At 52.1% G+C, this 19,552-nt stretch overlaps 2 protein-coding genes and 1 pseudogene across 6 annotated transcripts in view; 2 read left to right on the forward strand and 1 right to left on the reverse strand.

Annotated features, from left to right (window-relative positions):
* Window positions 1-19,552, forward strand: part of ZDHHC12 (zinc finger, DHHC-type containing 12) — a 590,635-nt gene that overhangs the window by 428,181 nt on the left and 142,902 nt on the right. The window lies entirely within an intron of this gene.
* On the reverse strand, window positions 4,990-16,906 carry PHYHD1 (phytanoyl-CoA dioxygenase domain containing 1). Of its 5 annotated transcripts, none has more exons than XR_001359665.1 (12): window positions 16,825-16,906; window positions 16,411-16,506; window positions 13,802-13,960; window positions 10,628-10,703; window positions 10,447-10,494; window positions 8,837-8,892; window positions 8,689-8,751; window positions 8,072-8,093; window positions 7,329-7,416; window positions 6,388-6,516; window positions 5,412-5,538; window positions 4,990-5,308 (listed from the first exon to the last, which is right to left on the reverse strand). XR_001359665.1 is itself a non-coding variant. In XM_005881382.2 (12 exons), exons 2-12 carry the CDS (start codon window positions 16,441-16,443, stop codon window positions 5,263-5,265), a joined length of 876 nt encoding a protein of 291 aa, XP_005881444.1. In that variant the 5' UTR covers window positions 16,444-16,506; window positions 16,825-16,906; the 3' UTR covers window positions 4,990-5,262. The 5 variants fall into 5 exon arrangements, 4 of the variants coding, with proteins under 4 accessions (XP_005881444.1, XP_005881446.1, XP_014384811.1 ...); XM_005881382.2 differs by lacking the exon at window positions 7,329-7,416 and adding an exon at window positions 6,175-6,291; XM_005881383.2 differs by lacking the exon at window positions 4,990-5,308 and adding an exon at window positions 6,175-6,291 and having other exon boundaries at window positions 5,451-5,538.
* On the forward strand, window positions 16,888-17,450 carry LOC106723920 (annotated as a pseudogene).

Raw genomic sequence — 19,552 nt, forward strand, 5'->3', positions numbered from 1 at the left:
GAGCGGGTGGGTGCTGGCCGAGGCGGCGGTGGTGTTCGCCGTGGTGCTGAGCATTCACGCGGCGGTGATGGACCGGTACTCGTGGTGCGCCGTGGCCCTCGCCGTGCAGGCCTTCTACGTCCAGTACAAGTGGGACCGGCTGCTGCAGCAGGGGAGCGCCGTCTTCCAGTTCCGAATGTCCGCCAACAGCGGCCTGCTGCCCGCGGCGATGGTCATGCCTTTGCTCGGACTGGTCATGAAGGAACGCTGCCAGGCCGCCGGGAACCCCTACTTCGAGCGCTTTGGCATCGTGGTGGCGGCCACCGGCATGGCCGTGGCCCTCTTCTCGTCGGTGTTGGCCCTGGGCATCACTCGCCCGGTGCCCACCAACACGTGTGTCATCGCGGGCTTGGCCGGCTGTGTCATCACGTATATCATGAAGCACTCGCTGCGGGTGGGCGAGGTCATCGAGGTCCTGGAGGTCCTGTTGATCTTCGTCTACCTCAACATGATCCTGCTGTACCTGCTCCCCCGCTGCTTCACCCCGGGGGAGGCGCTGCTGGTGTTGGGGGGCATCAGCTTCCTGCTCAACCAGCTCATCAAGCGCTCCCTGACCGTGGTGGAAAGCCAGGGCGACCCGGTGGACTTCCTCCTGCTGGTGGCAGTGACGGGGATGGTCCTCATGGGCATCATCTTCAGCGCCCTCTTTGTCTTCATGGACTCGGGGACCTGGGCCTCCTCCATCTTCTTCCACCTGATGACCTGTGTGCTGGGCCTCGGCGTGGCCCTGCCCTGGCTCTATCGGCTCATCCGGAGGAACCCCCTGTTCTGGCTTTTTGAATTCCTCTTCCAGACAGAAACCCGCCTCTACCTCCTAGCCTACTGGTCTCTGCTGGCCGCCTTTGCCTGCCTGGTGGTCGTGTACCAGAATGCCAAGCGGTCATCTTCCGAATCCAAGAAGCACCAGGCCCCCACCATTACCCGGAAATATTTCCACTTCATTGTGGTCGCCACCTACGTCCCAGGTATCATCTTTGACCGACCACTGCTCCACGTGGCCGCCACTGTGTGTCTGGCAGTCTTCATCTTTCTAGAGTATGTGCGCTATTTCCGCATTCGGCCCCTGGGCCACACTCTGCGCAGCCTCCTCTCCCTCTTCCTGGATGAACGGGACAGCGGACCGCTCATCCTGACACACATCTACCTACTCCTGGGCATGTCTCTTCCCATTTGGCTGATCCCCAGGCCCTGTACACAGAAGGGTAGCCTGGGAGGAGCGAGAGCCCTAGTCCCCTATGCCGGCGTCCTGGCTGTGGGTGTGGGTGACACTGTGGCCTCCATCTTTGGCAGCACCATGGGGGAAATCCACTGGCCTGGAACCAAAAAGACTTTCGAGGGGACCATGACATCTATATTTGCCCAGATCATTTCTGTAGCTCTCATCTTAATCTTTGACAGTGAAGTGGACATAAACCACAGTTATGCTTGGATTTGGGGGTCCATCAGCACAGTGTCCCTCCTAGAAGCATACACTACGCAGATAGACAATCTCCTTTTGCCTCTCTATCTCCTGATATTGCTGATGGCCTAGCTGTTGTGCAGCAGCAATGAAGGAAATAGGGACATGGAGAGAACAAATGGTCCCCACAGCGGCCAGCCACTTGGGCATAAAGAAGCAAGGGGTGAGAAGCAGATTTGATTTTTCAGTTGATTCAGATTCAAAATAAAAATTAAAGCTCTCCTGGTTTTAGTGTTGCTGATATTAAAAAGCAAAAAGACAGCCCAGCTGGTGCAGTTCAGTGGTTGAGCGTCAACCTATGAACCAGGAGGTCACAGTTTGATTCCCGGTCAGGGCACATGCCCAGGTTGTGGACTTGATCCCCAGTGGGGGGTGTGCAGGAGGCAGCTGATCAATGATTCTCTATCATCATTGATGTTTCTATCTCTCTCTCGAAATCAAAATATATTTAAAAAAAAAAAAAAAGACTTAAAGGATGGTGCAACGACTCAATTTGAGTGTGCTATGGGTCCCTGCCTCTCATCTTGCAATCCTCAGAGGGGGCGGGAGTGGACACTGGAGGCCATATTGCATAATGGTTAACACTTCAGGCTCTCTGTCAAACTAAACCGGTCAATCCTTGGCTGTACCACTTCTTTTTAAAAAAATATATTATTTCAGAGAGGAAGGAAGAGGGAGAGAGAGATAGAAACATCAATGATGAGAGAGAACCATTGATCAGCTGCCTCTAACACACGCCCTACTGGGTTTTGAGCTCGCAACCCGGGCATGTGCCCTGACAGGGAATCGAACCTGGGACCCTTCAGTCTGCAGGCCAACGCTCTATCCACTGAGCCAAACTGGCCAAGGCAGCTGTACCACTTCTTAACTGTGTGACTGGCTTTACCATTCTGTGTGAATGACCCACATCCCAGGTGGTTCAGGGTTCGTGCTCTGGAGAAGGGCCGCGCGCAAATGACAGAGTCGAGACAAGAAATAATAATTTGGAAATTAGAGGGCCAGGCGGGAGCCCAATGCAAGAGGAAGGACTCCACTTGTGCTCAGGCCTTGCCATCCTTTAATTCAGTTTGGGATACACCTATAGCCCGTAAGCAAGTTCCAGTAACAGGCAGACTATCTTATCAGTAAGGATTTACATGACTGGTGGGGAAGTTGCTTCAGCTATCATGGTCAGTGCATAGCTCTGCCCTTTGCCAGGACTCAAGGGACACCAGCATTTCGGGCTCCTTGTCCACGCCTCTCTGCTGGTGAAGACAATAGGCGGCTTCCCACAATTCTGGGCCTCAGTTCTCTGCAAGATGGGAATAAGCCTGCACCTCACGGAGTGCTGTGAGGATCTGATGAGGTGAGGTGTGTATAGTGTCCAGCCCGGGCCCACACATCACAAGCGATCAGTAGGGAAAGTGTCATCTTTACGCAAGGCCAGTCCTCTCAGCAAGCCAGTGGTTGTACTTCTGTTGGTTATACTTGGAGACCAGCGTGACCTTGGCTTTATTTGGAGAAGAACCCAAGAGGAAAATAGCCAAATGCATGTGGTTCCTCCCGTGTGGGCTAGGAAGAGCTTATGAGGAAGGGCTGGGGGAAGAGGAGCAACTTCTCCCCACTTTCACCCGCCTGGCAGGGAGGGGCCAGCAGGAAGAGGAGAGAACTTGGGCCCAGTAAGGCCAGAAGCCAGGAGGGGAGCTCTGGGGAGCTCGTGGGATTACTGCCACGTCCTTTCCCTCAGAGAAGTATTGAGACATTCCTCTGGGGCTCGAAGACTTGACAAACCCTTCCCTTCTCTCAGACTCCCTTCTGCTGGCCCAGGAGGTGGCCAAATGTCGGGGAAGAGCAGCGGCTTTGCCTCGCCTCCTTGTGGTCTTGGGAAAGGGCTCTGTCCTTCGTGCCTGGGCGTGTCCATGCATACAGCGGGGGCTGGAAACAAGGTCACAAACCCATACGGCCGCTGAGGCCAGGCAGGTAACGCAGTGACGGAGGACGGACGGGAAGTGGGATGCAGAGAGCACAGGCGCCTCTAAGGCTCAGCCAGTTGTCGGCACGCTAGACCACTGGCCCAGTGCTGTTGACCTGTTCTTTCAAGGAAGCTTGGCAATCTTATTGTTTTGTGAAATGGTTCAATTTAAAAAAATGTTTATAAAAATGCCAAGGTGCCCTACCTGGTTTGGCTCAGTGGATAGAGCAGCCTGGGGACTGGCGGGTCCCGGGTTCGATTCCAGTCAAGGGCACATGCCCGGGTTTCAGGCTCTATCCCCAGTAGGGGGTGTGCAGGAGGCAGCCAATCAATGTGTCCCTCTCATCATTGATGTTTCTCTCTCTACCCCTCTCCCTTCCTCTCTGAAATAAAAGATATTTTTTTTAATATATTTTATTGATTTTTCACAGAGAGGAAGGGAGAGAGATAGAGAGCTAGAAACATCGATGAGAGAGAAACATCTATCAGCTGCCTCCTGCACACCCCCTACTGGGGATGTGCCCGCAACCCAGGTACATGCCCTTGACCGGAATCGAACCTGGGACCCTTCAGTCCGCAGGCCGACGCTCTATCCACTGAGCCAAACCGGTTTCGGCTAAAAGATATTTTTTAATAATATAAATAAAAATGCCAAGGCCCAGACAAAACACAACTGTGGTCTGCCATCAGCTAGTAGCCCCTGATTTGCAATCTCCAGGCCAGACCCCAGCTAAACAGGATCTGGATTTGGTAGTTGTTCCTGCAAAAGGTCTGGGTGCCTGCCAGCCAATCCCAAGCAGGAGGGACCCATGGAGGCCCTCCGTCAGGGCCAGAGAGAGGAAGGGCCTGGCCTGAGGTTAGGAAGATATTTGGTCACAGAGCCAGGACCAGAATCTGGGACTAGTTTCCCAGCCCTGGTAGTCTCTCCTCCTCACCCTCCCCCCCGCCCCGCAGATGAGGAGCACAGGCTGTGGGTCAGGCTGAGCTCCTGAACAACTGAACAGCTGTGTGACCTGCACAGGCCACTTACCCTGTGAACGTGGATGGTACGAGCACCTGCCTCGAAGGTCCATCGGGGTGAGGACTCAGTGAGACGCAACAGTTGAGCTCTTGGCACAGCGAGCGAGTGCCCACTAAATGTGAGTTGTTAGGGAATCACAGGCCTCGCCAGGCAGGGCTGGGATGCCTGGCATGGTTTACAGCAGGGCCCTCATTTTGACATGTCTGCTGGGGAAAGAAGGGTCGAGAAGCTGCATTGGGAAGTCTTTATTCAATGCCTTGCGCTGTAATAGTGTTCTGTCTGAGGGGAGAAGAGGAAGAAGCTGGCAGAGGAGTGGCCAAACCCTTTTGTAGCCGAGAGGCTGCCTCTAGAGCAGTGGTTCTCAACCTTCCTAATGCCGCGACCCTTTAATACAGTTCCTCATGTTGTGGTGACCCCCAATTTCATTGTTACAAATTGAACATAATTAAAGCATAGTGATTAATCACAAAAACAATATGTAATTATATATGTGTTTTCCGATGGTCTTAGGCGACCCCAGTGAAAGGGTCATTCGACTGCCAAAGGGGTCGAGACCTACAGGTTGAGAACCGCTGCTCTAGAGGGAGCTTGTGTCTGGGCAGCGGGGAGGTTCCTGCTACCCAGCTGCCACCTCTTGCCTGCCTGTCTGCAGGGCCAAGGGGCACAGACACTGGCAGAAGGAAAGCTCAGGAGGAGAGAGGTGACTTCCCCGCTGCAGCTGGGCCGTCGGCAGGTGCTGGTGTTTGCAGCCACAGCTTCCGGGAGGGGACCGTGCCCAGGCCTGCGGAGCCTTTAGGTGTACAGTGGGGGGAAGGGCAGCTCAGCTGTTGGCTGGAGCCTGCAGGAGACAGAGGAGATGACCTCGAGATGTCAGTATCACCGCTCCCCGCAGCCTCCAGGACCTCTTTGGGGGACTGGGGCACACCCTCCCTGCCACCTACCAGTTCTCCGGGCTCCAGGTGGTGCCAGAGGCCTCCATGAGGTGGAAAGTGTAGGCATGGCGCGAGCGGTCAGAGAGGTTTGCCTCGCTCTTGTGCACCACTTCTCCGTGGATTAGGATCAGGGCCCCTGGCAGGGACACAGCAGGTCAAGAAGGGACACGGGCCCTGCAAGGCTCGAGCAGTTCTGTGGCCTGTTCACTTCCCCATCCATTCTCATCATGAGGGCCTGCAGCCTGCCCTGGGACCTGAGGCTGTGCTGTGGGACATGGGTTCCCCGGGATCCGGTCCCTTCTGTGGGGCCTGTGCCCTTGGCCAGCTTTCGCAAGGGCATCCTTCTGTGGTGTTTGCAGAACCAGGCAGAGCTGGGCTGGTCAGCTGGGATCTGGCCAGTGAGGGCTGAGTTGGATTTCAGTTCTCCCTTTTCCAAAAGGAAGAGGGGGCACTGGGAGCTGGCATCTGGAGCACTTGCCGTGTACCACACAGGTTCTGTGCGACATCTTCCAGCTTCCCCACTTTCCACCTGGAGAAACTGAGGCTCTGGGAGATTCGGTCATTTGCCCAAAGCGCCCAGAAATAGCAGAACCTGGAGTCTAGTCTGATCAGGAGACTTGGTGTTAATCCCACTGCTTCCCGGCTTCCCAGTATCCAGTGACCTCTCATTCTGTGACTTCACAGCACTCTGGTGAGTGGGGGCTCAGAGCCAGCAGAGACCCACGGGCAAGGCCGCAGGGCCCTGCCTTCCTGCCCCCTGCGTCCCGCCTACCTCTCTGCACTGGCGTGGGCACAAAGAGGCTGTCATCCCGGGCTGGCTCCGACCCCAGGAAGCTGAGGCCAGACACCGAGCCAGCAGGAGCCCGGACCATCCTTCTCTCCACTCCACCTGCAGACCAAGATGGAGACTTTGGTCTTTCTTTTTCCCAGGTCCTTCTCCCGTGGCGGGTGGAGTATGAGTGGGTGGGGAGACAGGTGTCCTTACTGGTGTGCGAGCCAGGGATGAACCACAGGCAGCCGTTCTCCAGCGTGGCGTCCTCCAGGGCGATCCACACGCCCAGCACCCGGCCCAGGGGCTCCGTGTACAGGAAGGTGGCGTCCTGGTGAGAGGAGGCTGCAGCAGGCCCGCGGGGGCATGAGGAGCTGGGCCCCACGCACCTTGGGCTTTTTTCTCCAGCCCCCCATCCTCTCCGAGCCCTCCAGGCCCAGCCTTCCCAGGATCAGTTAGAATTTTGCCACTTCCTGGCCTGGAGACTCAGAACAAGAGATTTCACCTCTCAAAGCTTCCATTTCCTAAACTGTAAAGTGGTCCCAACACTAACAGACCTCATGGGATTGCTGGAGGATTTCATGATGTGTGAAAAGTGCTGATACTGACTTGTAATTACTTGCTAAAAAGTAGCTGCTAAATGGAGGTGGAAGAGGGGATAAATGGTGATGGAAAAAAAATAAAAAGCAGCTGCTATTGCCCTAGCTGGTTTTGCTCAGTAGATAGAGCGTTGGCCCGCAGACTGAAGGACCCCGGGTTCGATTCCAGTCAAGGGCACATACCTTGGTTGCAGGCTTGATCCCTGGTCAGGGTCCTGTGGGAGGCAACCAATCATGTCTCTCTCTCACATCAATGTTTCTCTCTCTCTGTCTCTCCCCCTCTCTCTTCCACTCTCTCTAAAAATCAATGGTAAAATATCCTCGGGTGAGGATTGACAAAAAATAAAAAAGTAGCTGCTATTTAACTCCAGCCCGGTAACTAAGGCCACTGTCCTTAACCAGGGACAAGCACCTCCAGTCACCGACGGTTCACCCAGTGGTGGAAGTCTGGGGAGTTGAGCACAAAGTGTGTGTGTGGGGTCGGGGGGTGGGGGGGAGACAGCGTCCATAAGTACCCCTCCCCGGTGCTGGGGCTCAGTCAGGATGGGGACCACTGACCAAAGGGCCTTTGTCTTGGTAACAGCCAGGTGAAGCAGTACTAGTCTCTCCTCTTCCTTCCTGGGGAATTTGATTTCTGAGCACCAAACTGTAAGGGGAACATTGACAATCCAGACAATGTCAAGAGAAAGGTGTCCTAATGGGCCGTCCCAAAACACTTGGAGAAGGAATGGCTGAAGGAAATGGGGTGCTGGACCTGGGGAGGGGATGGCCATCGTCAGACACAGTCCTCTGACCGAATGGAGGAGCTGGTCACCAGGAGGCCAGCCTGGGCTCATGTAAGAAAGGAACGGCTGCCTGAGTCGGTGGGCTCCCCGTCACGGGAGGTATGTGAGCAGAAGTGGATGACCGCCCACAAGGGGGGCCATGAAGGGTATCTGTGCATCCGGGGGGGTTGGAATTAATCCGTTTCTATGCTGAGTCAGTACTCCAGGGAATTTGTTAAGAACACAGGATTCCCAGGCCCTGGCAGCCCTACTGACTCATCATCTCAGGGAAAGGGGCCCGGGAATCTGTATTTTAACCAGCTAGGAGTGCGTCCAGGTTCGGGAGCCACTGTGCTGGGGCTCCAGGATGCCCCCCAATCCACTGTTCCAGGAAGGACCGAAAGGCGGCTTCTCTTCCCTGGCCCACAGACATCGCCGCGGCAAGCGCCTTCCCGCCCTCGGAAGACCCAGCAACCACCAACATCCCAGATCTCCCGCCATGGCCTCTGCGGGGCATCTAGCCCGCTCTGGGCTCACCTTCGCCGCCAATGTGAGGTTGCTGCAAGAGAAAGGGCCAGGTGAGAGCAGCGGGGGGCAGGGGGGAAGAGGCCGCTCTGAGTTTGTGGGAAGCTCTTCCCTGGCACAGGTGTTTACCTCCAAGGATTTCCCATCAGCACCCATCTATCGGGCACCTACAGTGTGCCAGGCCCTGGAGGGCTGCAAAGAGAAAATCCACCCTGCCCTAGAGGGCACTCCCAGTCTGACCATGCACATGCCTAACAAAACATGAGGCAGAGGTGAGGGCAGCCATAGAGGCCGGGACCCAGGCCAGTCCCTCTCTTCCCAAGGGAGCTGGAAGGCTTCCTGGAGGAGGTGGTACTGAGCAGGGTCTTGAAAGCTGGGAGCAGAGCATTTCAAAAGCCAAAGGGAAGAGGTAGTCCTAGGGATCCCTGTCCCTCCTACCACCACATTTTAACAGCACCAACTGAATGCCAGGTGCCTTAGCCAGAGAAGACCGATTTTACATGTTCTTCCCCCAACTTAATAACTTGGGAAGCCATTTTTGGCTCCCCAAAAAGGAGGGGCTTGGTATGAGCCCATTCTGCCCATTTTACAGAGGATAAACTGAGGCCTGGGGAAGCCGGGGAGCTCACCTTAAAGATGTACATGCTCTGCACCACCACAGGCTTCTGGAGGCCCAGACTTCTGACCAAGGCCTGGAAGGGGGCAGAGGTCACACTGCCAGCCTAGCCACACTCACTTCTGGCCTATCCACCCACCCTCGCCCCCACCTCTGCTCACCTGCATCTTGGGGGAGTGTGTGACACGCTTGAAGACAGGGTCATAGGCGTGCAGAGCTGCAGGACAGAGGTGGGCTGATGAGCCAGTCCCCAGCCCCCACACATCCCCCCGACGCCTAGCCCTGGCCACCCAGACTCAGGCCTTGATCTCACTGATGCTGTGTGCAGTAAGCTTTCTGCTTGTTTATAACCAAGGAGTGGGCCCCACAGACAACTTCTCCCCATCATAGGTCCCATTCCACCCATGACCTTATTCTTGACCTTCCGGACATCTGAGAATCACTCCAGCCCTGCCTCCCCACTCCTCAGAGGACAAAGGGCTCCCAGGGGCCCATCACGCGGTGGCAGTCTCAGTATTGCCACTTACTCTATGTGACTTCTCTCCTGTAAGCCTCAGTGTGCTCTGCACAATGGGACTAGAAGGCCTGCCCTGCCTCCCACGCTGCCTCGGACTCACAGGGCAACTCATGCAACCACCTCCCAGGGCCTGCACTCAGTCTTCACTCCTCTCATTACTGGCTATGTTGTTACAAAAAAATCAGTGTGTGTGTCTCTGTGTGTGAAATGTTATATGTCAATTATACCTCAATTTTTAAAAAGTGAGGGTTGAGCCCTAACTGGTTTGGCTCAGTGGATAGAGCATCAGCCTGCAGACTCAAGGGTCCTAGGTTCGATTCCGGTCAAGGGCATGTACCTTGGTGTGGGCACATCCCCAGTAGGGAGTGTGCAGGAGGCAGCTGATCGGTGTTTCTCTCTCATTGATGTTTCTAACTCTCTATCCCTCTCCCTTCCTCTCTGTAAAAAAATCAATAAAATATATTTTTTTTAAAAAGTGAGGGTTGAATGTACTTAATGCCACTCAGTTGTACACTTCAAAATTGTTACAATGGAAAGTTTATGTTATATGTATTTTATGACAATTTTTTTTACAAAACTACGATGATATAACTTCAAGTTTAAAAGTAAGCAATATAGCCCTGGTCAGGTGACTAAGTTGGTTGGAGTGTTTCATACACCAAAAGGTTTCGGGTTCGATTCCAGGTCAGGGCACATACCTAGGTTGCAGGTTTGATCCCTGGTCAGGGCGCATATGGGAGGCAACGGATTGATGTTTCTCTCTCACATCCATGTTTCTCTCCCTCTCCCCCTTCCTCTCTCTCTCTAAAAATCAATGAAAACATTTTCTCAGGTGAGGATTAAAACAAAACAATAATAAGCAGTCTACAAAACAGAGTATAATGTATCAGACTGAAAACCAAACCAAAACCAAAACACCAGTTTCCTAGCTTGGTTTGGGGTCTCAGAACAGGGACCATGTCAGCAGGCTAGGTGCTCCTTACAGAGACCCCAGGAAGCAGTGGGACCCAGGAGCCCCATGCCCAGGGCCTGGATCATCCCCAGGCCAGGGGAGCTGAGGGGTCTGCCTATGCCCACGTGGGGGGGGCCTCTGTGGACCCCCCTTCCCAGTGCCACGTGATTAGCATCACAAGGTGCAGAGGAGCAGGGGGCGCTGCTGCCAGAAATGCCACTTGCTGGGCCACTAGCCTACTGCTTGCTTTGGGTAATACCCCTAAACCCCCCAGGCCTCAGTTTACTCAGGTGCCTACTTACCATGGGCAACTTTGTTGATGGCTTTCTCTGGGGGGACCAGGAAATTTCCTGTGGCACAAGGAACAGGTACAGGCTGAAGAGCTAGAGTCCAGTCTCCCCTGGGTAGCATCCCCCCTCCACCGCCCTGGGGGCAGATACCCGAGTCCAGTGTACCCCCACCCCTAGGGCCCCAGCTCCGAACCTTTCTTGTCAAAAACGCCTTTCTCAAAGAAGAATCGAATCTTGTCGCCGCTGCTCAAGAAATAGTCTGTGCTGCCCTGTGGAGGGGGGACATCAGAGGGACTGAGCGAGCATCGCGGGTCAGAGGTGGGCCTGGCGAGGAAGGAAGAGGGCGCACATGCTTCCCGCCCACAGGGCTAGCGACCCCCTGGTGCTCCTCAAACCTGCCCACCCACCGAGGCAGAAGTGACTGGCAACCCCAAGGGCCTGGGAGCACAGCTGGGAGCTACAAGCATGACATTTCTTGGAAACCTCTTAAGTCACATGACTCAACCTCGATATGGTGTGATTCATAACAGGCGCTACAGTGGTTCTCAACCTTTTGGCCCTTTAAATAGTTCCTCATGTTGTGACCCAACCATAAAATTATTTTCGTTGCTACTTCATAACTGTCATGTTGCTACTGTTATGAATCGTCATGTAAATATCTGATATGCAGGATGGTCTTAGGCGACCCCTGTGAAAGGGTCGTTCGACCGCCAAAGGGGTCACGACCCACAGGTTGAGAACCACTGCGCTAGAATCAAACAGGCCTGGTGCCCAGATAGCCTGGGGCCACTTGTGTTACCTCTCAGAGCCTCCATTTCCTCATGCAAAGGGGAATAATAACAGAACTGACCTCCAGGGATTGTTGGAGGCTTTAGGGAGAGGCTGAAGCTTACAGCAGGAGAGAGCACAGACCCTGGAGCTAGAATACTTGGGTTTAAATCCCAGCTCTGCCGCTGACTGGCTGTGTGACTATAACCACGTTACTGAACCTCTCTGGGCTTAATTTCCTCCTAAGATACAGTTGCTATTATGGCGCCTATCTCATGGGGGGGGGGGTTGTAAGGATCCTGAGCAGGTATATACAAAGCACTAAGACAGTCCTTGGAGTGCCATTAAGTGACATATACAGTGGGGCCTTGACTTATGAGTTTAATTCGTTCCATGATGGAGCTCGTAACTCAAATTACTCGTATGTCAAATCAAAAAGTGAACGAGTGAGACACGTGGTGCTGGGCTGATGTGGCGTCGTTCACTGTGACGTTCGCTGCGCCAACTAGCGGTGGGGTATCTGAAGCTCGTAACCTGAATTTTAGCTCGTAATTCAAAGCAAAAAATCGGCTGAGAGACAGCTCGTATCTCGAAAAACTCATTAGTCGGGACACTCGTAAGTCAAGGCCCCACTGTATCTGCTTTTGTTATTTTTACTGCTGCTAAATAGAGAATACGCCGCAAGGGCATGGCTACATGCTTGATAAACATGAGCTATTACTATTCTTTTTCTATGTTCTTAAGAACCTCTCCCTGTTCATTTTAATACCATGTTTCCAATTTCTTAGCATCATATGAAAATGATGTTCCAGAAAGATGTCCCATGCTTTCCTGTGGCATTAGCCACCTCTGGCCGCCACCTCCCTGCCTTTCTGCACGGCAAAGGAGTGGAGTGGGGTGGCACCAACCCCCACACGTGGGTTCCTGCCACTGCTTTACATGTGTCTCCGTGGCTCAACTTGGTGACCTGCCCCGCCCCTTCAAAGCCTTTCTCACTGAAAAGTAAAAGTTTGGTGTGTTGTTGTTTTTTTCAACATTCTTAGCTCCTCTGCACCAGGATCAGGGGGAGGGAAACATGTCAGGGAAGCACAACTGATATTAATGATATTGAAGGCAATGATGCTAACTGTGTGAAGTATTTTTACTTAACTCATTCATTCATGAGAATTCCCTGAACCACGCACATGTGGACAATAACAAATGCTGAAATGAATTTACAGATGGATGCAAAGCTGACCTCTACAGGGCAATAAGTGCAGTCTGCATAACTGTGATCAGTGCATAATTGCATCCTGCCAGACCCAGCTCTTATCCATTTCTATAGACAATTATCTTCTGTGCATCATTATCAGTTCTGTACAACTTAGAGTTGTAAAATAACTCAAAGACAATGAGAGGTGCAGGAGGTAAGCTGGGAGGACTGGACAGGACACCCTCTCATCTTTTTTTTTATAGTATGTTTTTATTGATTTCAGAGAGAGAGAGGGAGAGAGAGAGAGAAACATTGATTGGCTGCCTCCTGTACACCTCCTACTGGGGATCAAGCCCACAGCCCCGGGCATGTGCTCTGACTGGGAAGGGAACCAGCGACCTCCTGGTGCACGGACGATGATGCTCAACCACCTGAGCACACTGGCCGGGCTCATCTTTGTTTTAATTTCAAAGTCATTCACAAGATCAGTAGTGAATACTGAGGGTTTGCTGAGTCCCAGGCGCTGTGCCGAGCTATTTGCAAGCGTTATAAGCCAAGATATATGCACTTGCTCCTCCCGTCCTCCATGCCCGCCCCTCACTGGTCTCTGGAGCGTTCTCAGAAGGCAGCTTGGAGAGCACAGGATTTAGCCCCCTCGCTCCTGGGAGCCTTTAATTGACGCTGGACACAGGAACCCCGTCTCTGCTTCCCCCAAGTAGAAGGCTGGAGTGCTGACAAATGAAACCAACCTTTTAGAGGAAATTATCATTCTGTAACCCTTTTCCTCCGCAAGTCCCTGTCCTGTAGGTTGCATGGCTTCCGTCATTGATTCCCTTTGTGCCCACCAGGTGGCAGCAGCTCCTCAGCATGAGTGTGAGTGAGGCCCATTAGGGGGCCTGGACTACAGACAGCGCTGGCTTGGGAGCTGGGTAGAGAACTGTGGATGAATCCCCAAGTCTCAACTTCCCCATCTCAAACTGTGCTGAGTGGTATTAGGTCACTGGAGGGAAACGGGCAGAGTTTCCAGTCTCGCTGGGGGATAAGCCCTACACAGGCGGGCACATCCTCATTTTGGGTCCCTGGCCACCAGGAGGCCCTTGGAGACCAGAGAACTACTGAGGAAGAGGGCAGAGCAGTGAACTGCATGGATTTGGTATCAGACAGACCTGGGTTAAAATCCCGTGGTTTGGGCCAAGCCTCATTCTTCCCACCTGTCAAATGGGGACAATAATGCTGACCTTATACATTCGTCCTGAGGCACGGAGGAACTATGCATAGAGGACACTGAGCCTGGAGCCTGGCACATGGAAGGCTGGGGCCTGATTTGTTTTCAGAATGAGCCGAGGGCCTCCGGGCTGAGCCCCCATCAAAGACCAGATGGCGTCTTCACCTGCCCCAGGCACCTACCTGCATTCGCAGCTGCTCCTCCCCCTGGGTGGAAAATTCTGTGCGGCAGTGGAGCGGGACCTCCATCTCGGCCACGATCTCACCAATCCTCCGCTGCATGGCCACACACTCCTCTGCAGACAGGAACCCTTCCAGCACCAGGAACCCATCCTCCTGGAACTACAGGCAGGAAGGGGCTCAGGCTACCCGGCCCTCAGACATCCTTTACGCGAGCTGATTGGGCCTCTCCCCCCAACTGTGTGAAGGCAGACCAGTGTCCTGTCCATTGCTCTGGCCCCCACCCTGGCCCCCCATGAGGAGCAATCCATATTGGCTGGAATGGCCCCGCTGGTGTAGCTCAGCTGTTGAGCGTTGACCCATGAACAAAAGGTCACAGGTTCGATTCCCAGTCAGGGCACATGCCCGGGTTGTGGGCTCAATCCCCAATGGGGGGCATGCAGGAGGCAACTGATCGATGTTTCTCTCTCATCGACTCTTTCCCGCTCCCTTCCTCTCTCTGGAATGATGGAAGGAGGAAGGGAAAGGCAAGGTGTCCCCCTTCCCCGTCCAGTGGTCCAGTGAGCTTGGATCACAGGGGAATATAACCTCATTCATTTATCCAACTAAAACTGATTGAGCACATACTGTGTACCAAACACGGTTTTAGTAGCTGGAGATTCAGTAACAAGAAACCAGCCAGGATGCCTGCCTTCCCGGAGCTGCCAGTCAAGCCGAGGAGGCTGATGGGAACAAGCCGCACACAGGGGAACAGATGTCACAAACTGCTGAGTGCAAGGAGGAAGAGGGCAGTTCTAGAACTAAAGGAAGGAGCGTCTAATGTAAACCAGATGGGGAGGACGGGAGGTCTCGGGGCAGCAGCCCTGCGGAAGTGACATTTAAAGGGACCAGCAGGATAATGGGAGTGGAAGAGACAGGGAGGAGCACTCCAGGGAAGGGAGCAGGATGTGTGAAACCCTGAGCACGAGAGAAACACAGAAACGTGAGGAATGGGGACCCGATGGTGCCGAGTGAGGGGAGGGTTGGAAGGGAGGCGGGAGGACGGCAGGGGCCAGGCCACGCAAGGAGCTGGGCTTTGGCATGAGTGCAGTTGGGCATTGAAAGCCTTGGCTTGCTCTGATTTGCCTCCAGTCCCCTTATTCTGAGGCTATTGAGGTAGGAAAGACTATCTGCTCGTTTGCTGGCAGATAGGAAGTCGTAACCTGAATAGGGGCATTGGAAGTCACCTCCTGACCCCTGTGAAGTGTCCGATTTCCATTACTGACCCCTATTCCCTCCTCCACGGATGCTCAGTTCTGCCTTCCATGCACAACAGGGCTTTGGGACATTTGTGCCCACCCACCACGGGCCCTTCAGTCTCTGGGCAGCTCTGCATGATAGAAACTTAATCCTCATCTCAGAATCAAGCCGAAAACTACCCCCTGGGAACTGGGGGGGGGGGGGGGGGGGGGGGGGGGTATTGTGCATACCCGTGATCCGGTAAACACAGTGCTAGCATTCTTGAGATAAGAAGTTGAAGGGCCCTGGCTGGGTGGTTCAGTTGGTTGGAGCAAAATACAACAAAAGATTGTGGGTTCAATTCCCAGAGCGGGCACATACCTAGATTGCAGGTTCAATCCCTGGTCAAGGCAAGTTTGGAAGGCAACCAATTGATGTTTCTCTCTCTCTCTCTCTCTCTCTCTCTCTCTCTCTCTCTCTCCTTTCCTCTCTCTAAACATATTCTTGAGTGAGAATTTAAAATAAATAAATAAAAAGAAGATTAGCAAATAGGGGAGCAAAGATGAATGTGTGGGGGTGTTCACTGAGGCTTAGTGACAGCAATGAATCAGAAATAACCTAAATGCCCAGCACAAAGGGATTTGTTCAACAAAGTACGGGTGGTCTGTCTGGAACGCAACGTCTGAAAAACAGCACGTGGTAGAAAAATACTGACATGGAAATATGTTCCTGATGGGGGAAAAAAGCCAAATGCAAATGAGTATCCTAGCCACTGTGAGAACTTGGGCAATATGGCAAGGGCTCAATAAGCAATAATTCATAGCTATCAGGATGGACCTTATAAAGATTCTACGGCTGTATATCAAAGTATTGTGTCAGCGTAAGAATTGGTGGGGGGTTCTACATTTTCTTTTTGAGCCCTTTCTGTGTCTTCCTGAACTTTTCTCTTGTCATCAGGAACAAACAACAAGGGTCATGTTATTTAAAAGACTGTGTCTCTCTAATTCCCATGAGGTAGGCTTTTGCGTTTAAAGTACATTGGACCCTGGCACCCAGGCATGGCTCTGAGACAATCACCCCGGCCGGCCCCGCCCCTGAATCGCAGGCCCAGATCTGGGCGGGCCGGGACTGGCTGATCCCGGCGCCTTATTATGGGTTTCGGTCACATATGCACACATTCCCATCCCACCCTGGGCCTGTGGTCTGGACGCCCAGGCTTTGCGGACAGAAGTCAAGAGATCATGGGGGGAATCGACCACTCTGCTTTCAGTTTCCTCTGTTGAAAACTGGCAGGAGATGGGGTTGTTTTCGGAACTGGGAGCACTTTCCGATCAGTCCAGAGGGTCTTCCTACTCTTACCCAATCCTCCCTGCCCCCACCCTGCAGGCCCCTACCTTCTGGAGCTGCACGGGGTTCAGGCAGGCCATGGGGACGAGGCGGAGTGGTTGAGTGGTCAGTGGTCCGGTGGCTCTAGGCTCTCGGCACTGGTGCTGGGCCCCGCCCAAGGTGGAAGAGGAAAAAGGTCAGGAGGGGAGAGTGCATAGAGCCTGGGAGGCCCAGAAGGACTTAACTATTCCCTACCCAGAGAAAACTCAATCCCTGCCCCACCTCCACCCCAGACCAGCCTGGGCCTAAATCCCAGTTTTTTCAGGCTCCCTCTGACTTCTGTGCCCAGAGGGGTCCTTGCCTCCGCCCCAGCCCCACACCCTGGGTCCCTCTTCCCAGCTAATCCAGGATTAACCCTTTCTGATCTCCTTCAAGGTTTTTCCTGCCCCCCCCCCCCCCCCCCCCCGGGGCTGGCTGCTTACAGGTGCCCAGAAGTTGAATTTAAGAGGTATCTAGGAGGAGCGAGGAGCGAGCGAGCAGGGGCTGGTCGGCGCAGCAGCGCAGCAATGCCTAAGTCAAAGGAACTTGTTTCTTCAAGCTCTTCTGGCAGCGATTCTGACGGTGAAGTTGACAAAAAGTTAAAGAGGAAAAAGCAAGCTGCTTCAGAAAAGCCTGTAAAGAAGCAAAAGACTGGTGAGACGTCAAGAGCCCTGTCATCAACAGAGCAGCTAGCAGCAGGGATGACATGTTCCAGACTGGGAAAATGAGGCACGTCAGCGTACGGGACTTTAAAGGAAAAGTAATTAATATTAGAGGATATTGGATGGATCCAGAAGGTGAAATGAAGCCAGGAAGAAAAGGTATTTCCTTAAACCCGGAGCAATGGAGCCAGCTGAAGGAACAGATTTCTGACATTGACGATGCAGTGAGAAAACCGTGAAATCTGAGCCATATAAACCTGTACTGTCCTAGTTGTTTTAACCTGTCTTCTTACATTGGCTTTGGTTTTTAAATGTTGTTTTCCAGGCTATTGTATATTTCGATTGCAGAACAATTTGTAAGAATACTTTTTTTTTTAATGTGCATTATTAAAAATGTTCTGAGTGAAGCTAATTGTCAACTTTATTAAGGGGGTTGCTTTGTTATATCAATGCATACTTGATTGATTAACTTTCCCCTTTTTTAGAAACATGTCCTGTTAACTTGATTGGGTAGATTTGAAAAATATTCCTTATATATACAGAAAGGGTAGTTAGAACACAGAACTTTGATTTTGGTGTAGAAGGAGAGGGGATCATTGTTGACTTTCCTAGGTTTACAGGAATTTAAGGGTGTGTGCATTTTGAAACAACCTGCTAATAGAGAGATGGTGCTGGAATCTGTTAGTACCCAGGCATTTTCCAGCTGTTTAGTGCACGTTGTTAAACCTTCATATAAGGAGGGCTTCTCTGGCAGAATTTGGTAAGTCGACTGCTAAATTCATTTAAATAATGCTACTGGATATGCAGTACATAGAAATTATTAATCTTTTTTTCTGGGTGTGTGTGTGTAGGGAAGGATGAAATCTGGGTTAAAATAAGAGCCAAATTAACTCCTATTGAAAGAAAGGGTACTTTTGTTTCTGTTTAAACTTTATCTTTTTGGTAAGATCACTCAGAAGGAAAGCTTGGCATTTTGGGGGCAGCCGTTTCTTGCCGTGTGATGCCAACATGGACTTACCACCACCGGCCCCGGCATGTGCTCGGCAGAGGGCTTTCTCATGGGGTTTTACTCTCTGACTTTTACATACAAGTAGCATGTGACCAGTTTCCAATGCTCTTGGCATTTTATGAAAAGAACCACCACTAAACAAGAAAAACTGCATGTAATTTGATTATTCTCTTTTGTTTTGCCTCATAAATGCTTAAGAACGTCTTTTGAAGACTGTTCCTACCTCATTAGCTAGTCAAGATCCGGTGATCAACCTATTCTCCAGAATATTTTTGGAAAAAAGATTATGAAAATAAAAAGTATATACATCTTGGCTTTGGCTATTGAGGGAAAAAGAAAAATAATTGAGAATTAAGTGTTCCTGATGACATGGGTATGTTGAAAGAGTATATGAAAGTCTGAAATAGTACAAAAGTGCTGGCTAATATTTAGGTATTTCTCTTGATAGTCTGATACTCACTTTTTATGGAAATCCAGTGAAACACTCAAAAGTTTTTTTTGTGTGTGTGTGTTTTTTAAAATATATTTTATTGATTTCTTACAGAGAGGAAGGGAGAGGAATAGAGAGTTAGAAACATCGATGAGAGAGAAACATCGATTCAGCTGCCTCCTGCAACCCCCCGCACTGGGGATGTACCCGCAACCAAGATACATGCCCTTGGCTGGAATCGAACCTGGGACCCTTTAGTCCGCAGGCCGACGCTCTATCCTCTGAGCCAAACGGGTTAGGGCTGTGTGGGTTTTTGTTTGTTTGTTTTTTAGTGGTGGTTTTCCAGATAAATTCTAGGAGTAAAATCTTTACATAGTCACACACATGTACTTCTGTAACTGTGGAATACCTGTATGCTTTGTTGGGTACATCTTCCATGGAGAGGCCAATGAATATACTACTACATCTGTGAATATTTTAAATGTTGAAATAAAAAATAAGAAACGTGAAAAAAAAAAAGAGGTATCTAGGCAAAAAAGTTGGGCAGACAAGAGGACACCTGAGGGCGGGCCCCGGCGCCACCACTAATTGTGACCCAAGTCCCCAGGACCACCAGCCTCATCTGGGGAGGGAGGGTGGAGGCCTGGGGGACGTGCACGCCAGACTGGCCCTGGCTGGCTTCGCATCCCAAGGTGGAAGGTGGGAGAGGTCTCTCCAGGGAATTGTCTGGGTCCCTCCCAGCTTGAGACTCTAGCTCCTGGGGGGTTTATGGAAGGGAGTGTGTAGATGTGTCTGCAGCTAACAGGAAGGTAAAAGATAAGGGGGAATCTTAGAAGGAGGAAGAGGTAGCCCAGCTGGCTGGCATGCCTCAGGGGTTGAGCATAGAACTATGAACCAGGAGGTCATGGTTAGATTCCCGGTCAGGGTACATGCCTGGGTTGCGGGCTTGATCCCCAGTGGGGGGTGTGCAGGAGGCAGCTGATCCATTACTCTCATCATTGATGTTTCTATCTTTCTCTCCCTCCTCTCCCTCTCTTAAATCAATATATATATGTGTGTGTGTGTATGTA

This window comes from Myotis brandtii, unplaced genomic scaffold (genome assembly GCF_000412655.1).
Source record: "Myotis brandtii unplaced genomic scaffold, ASM41265v1 scaffold68, whole genome shotgun sequence".
NCBI lineage: Eukaryota > Metazoa > Chordata > Mammalia > Chiroptera > Vespertilionidae > Myotis > Myotis brandtii.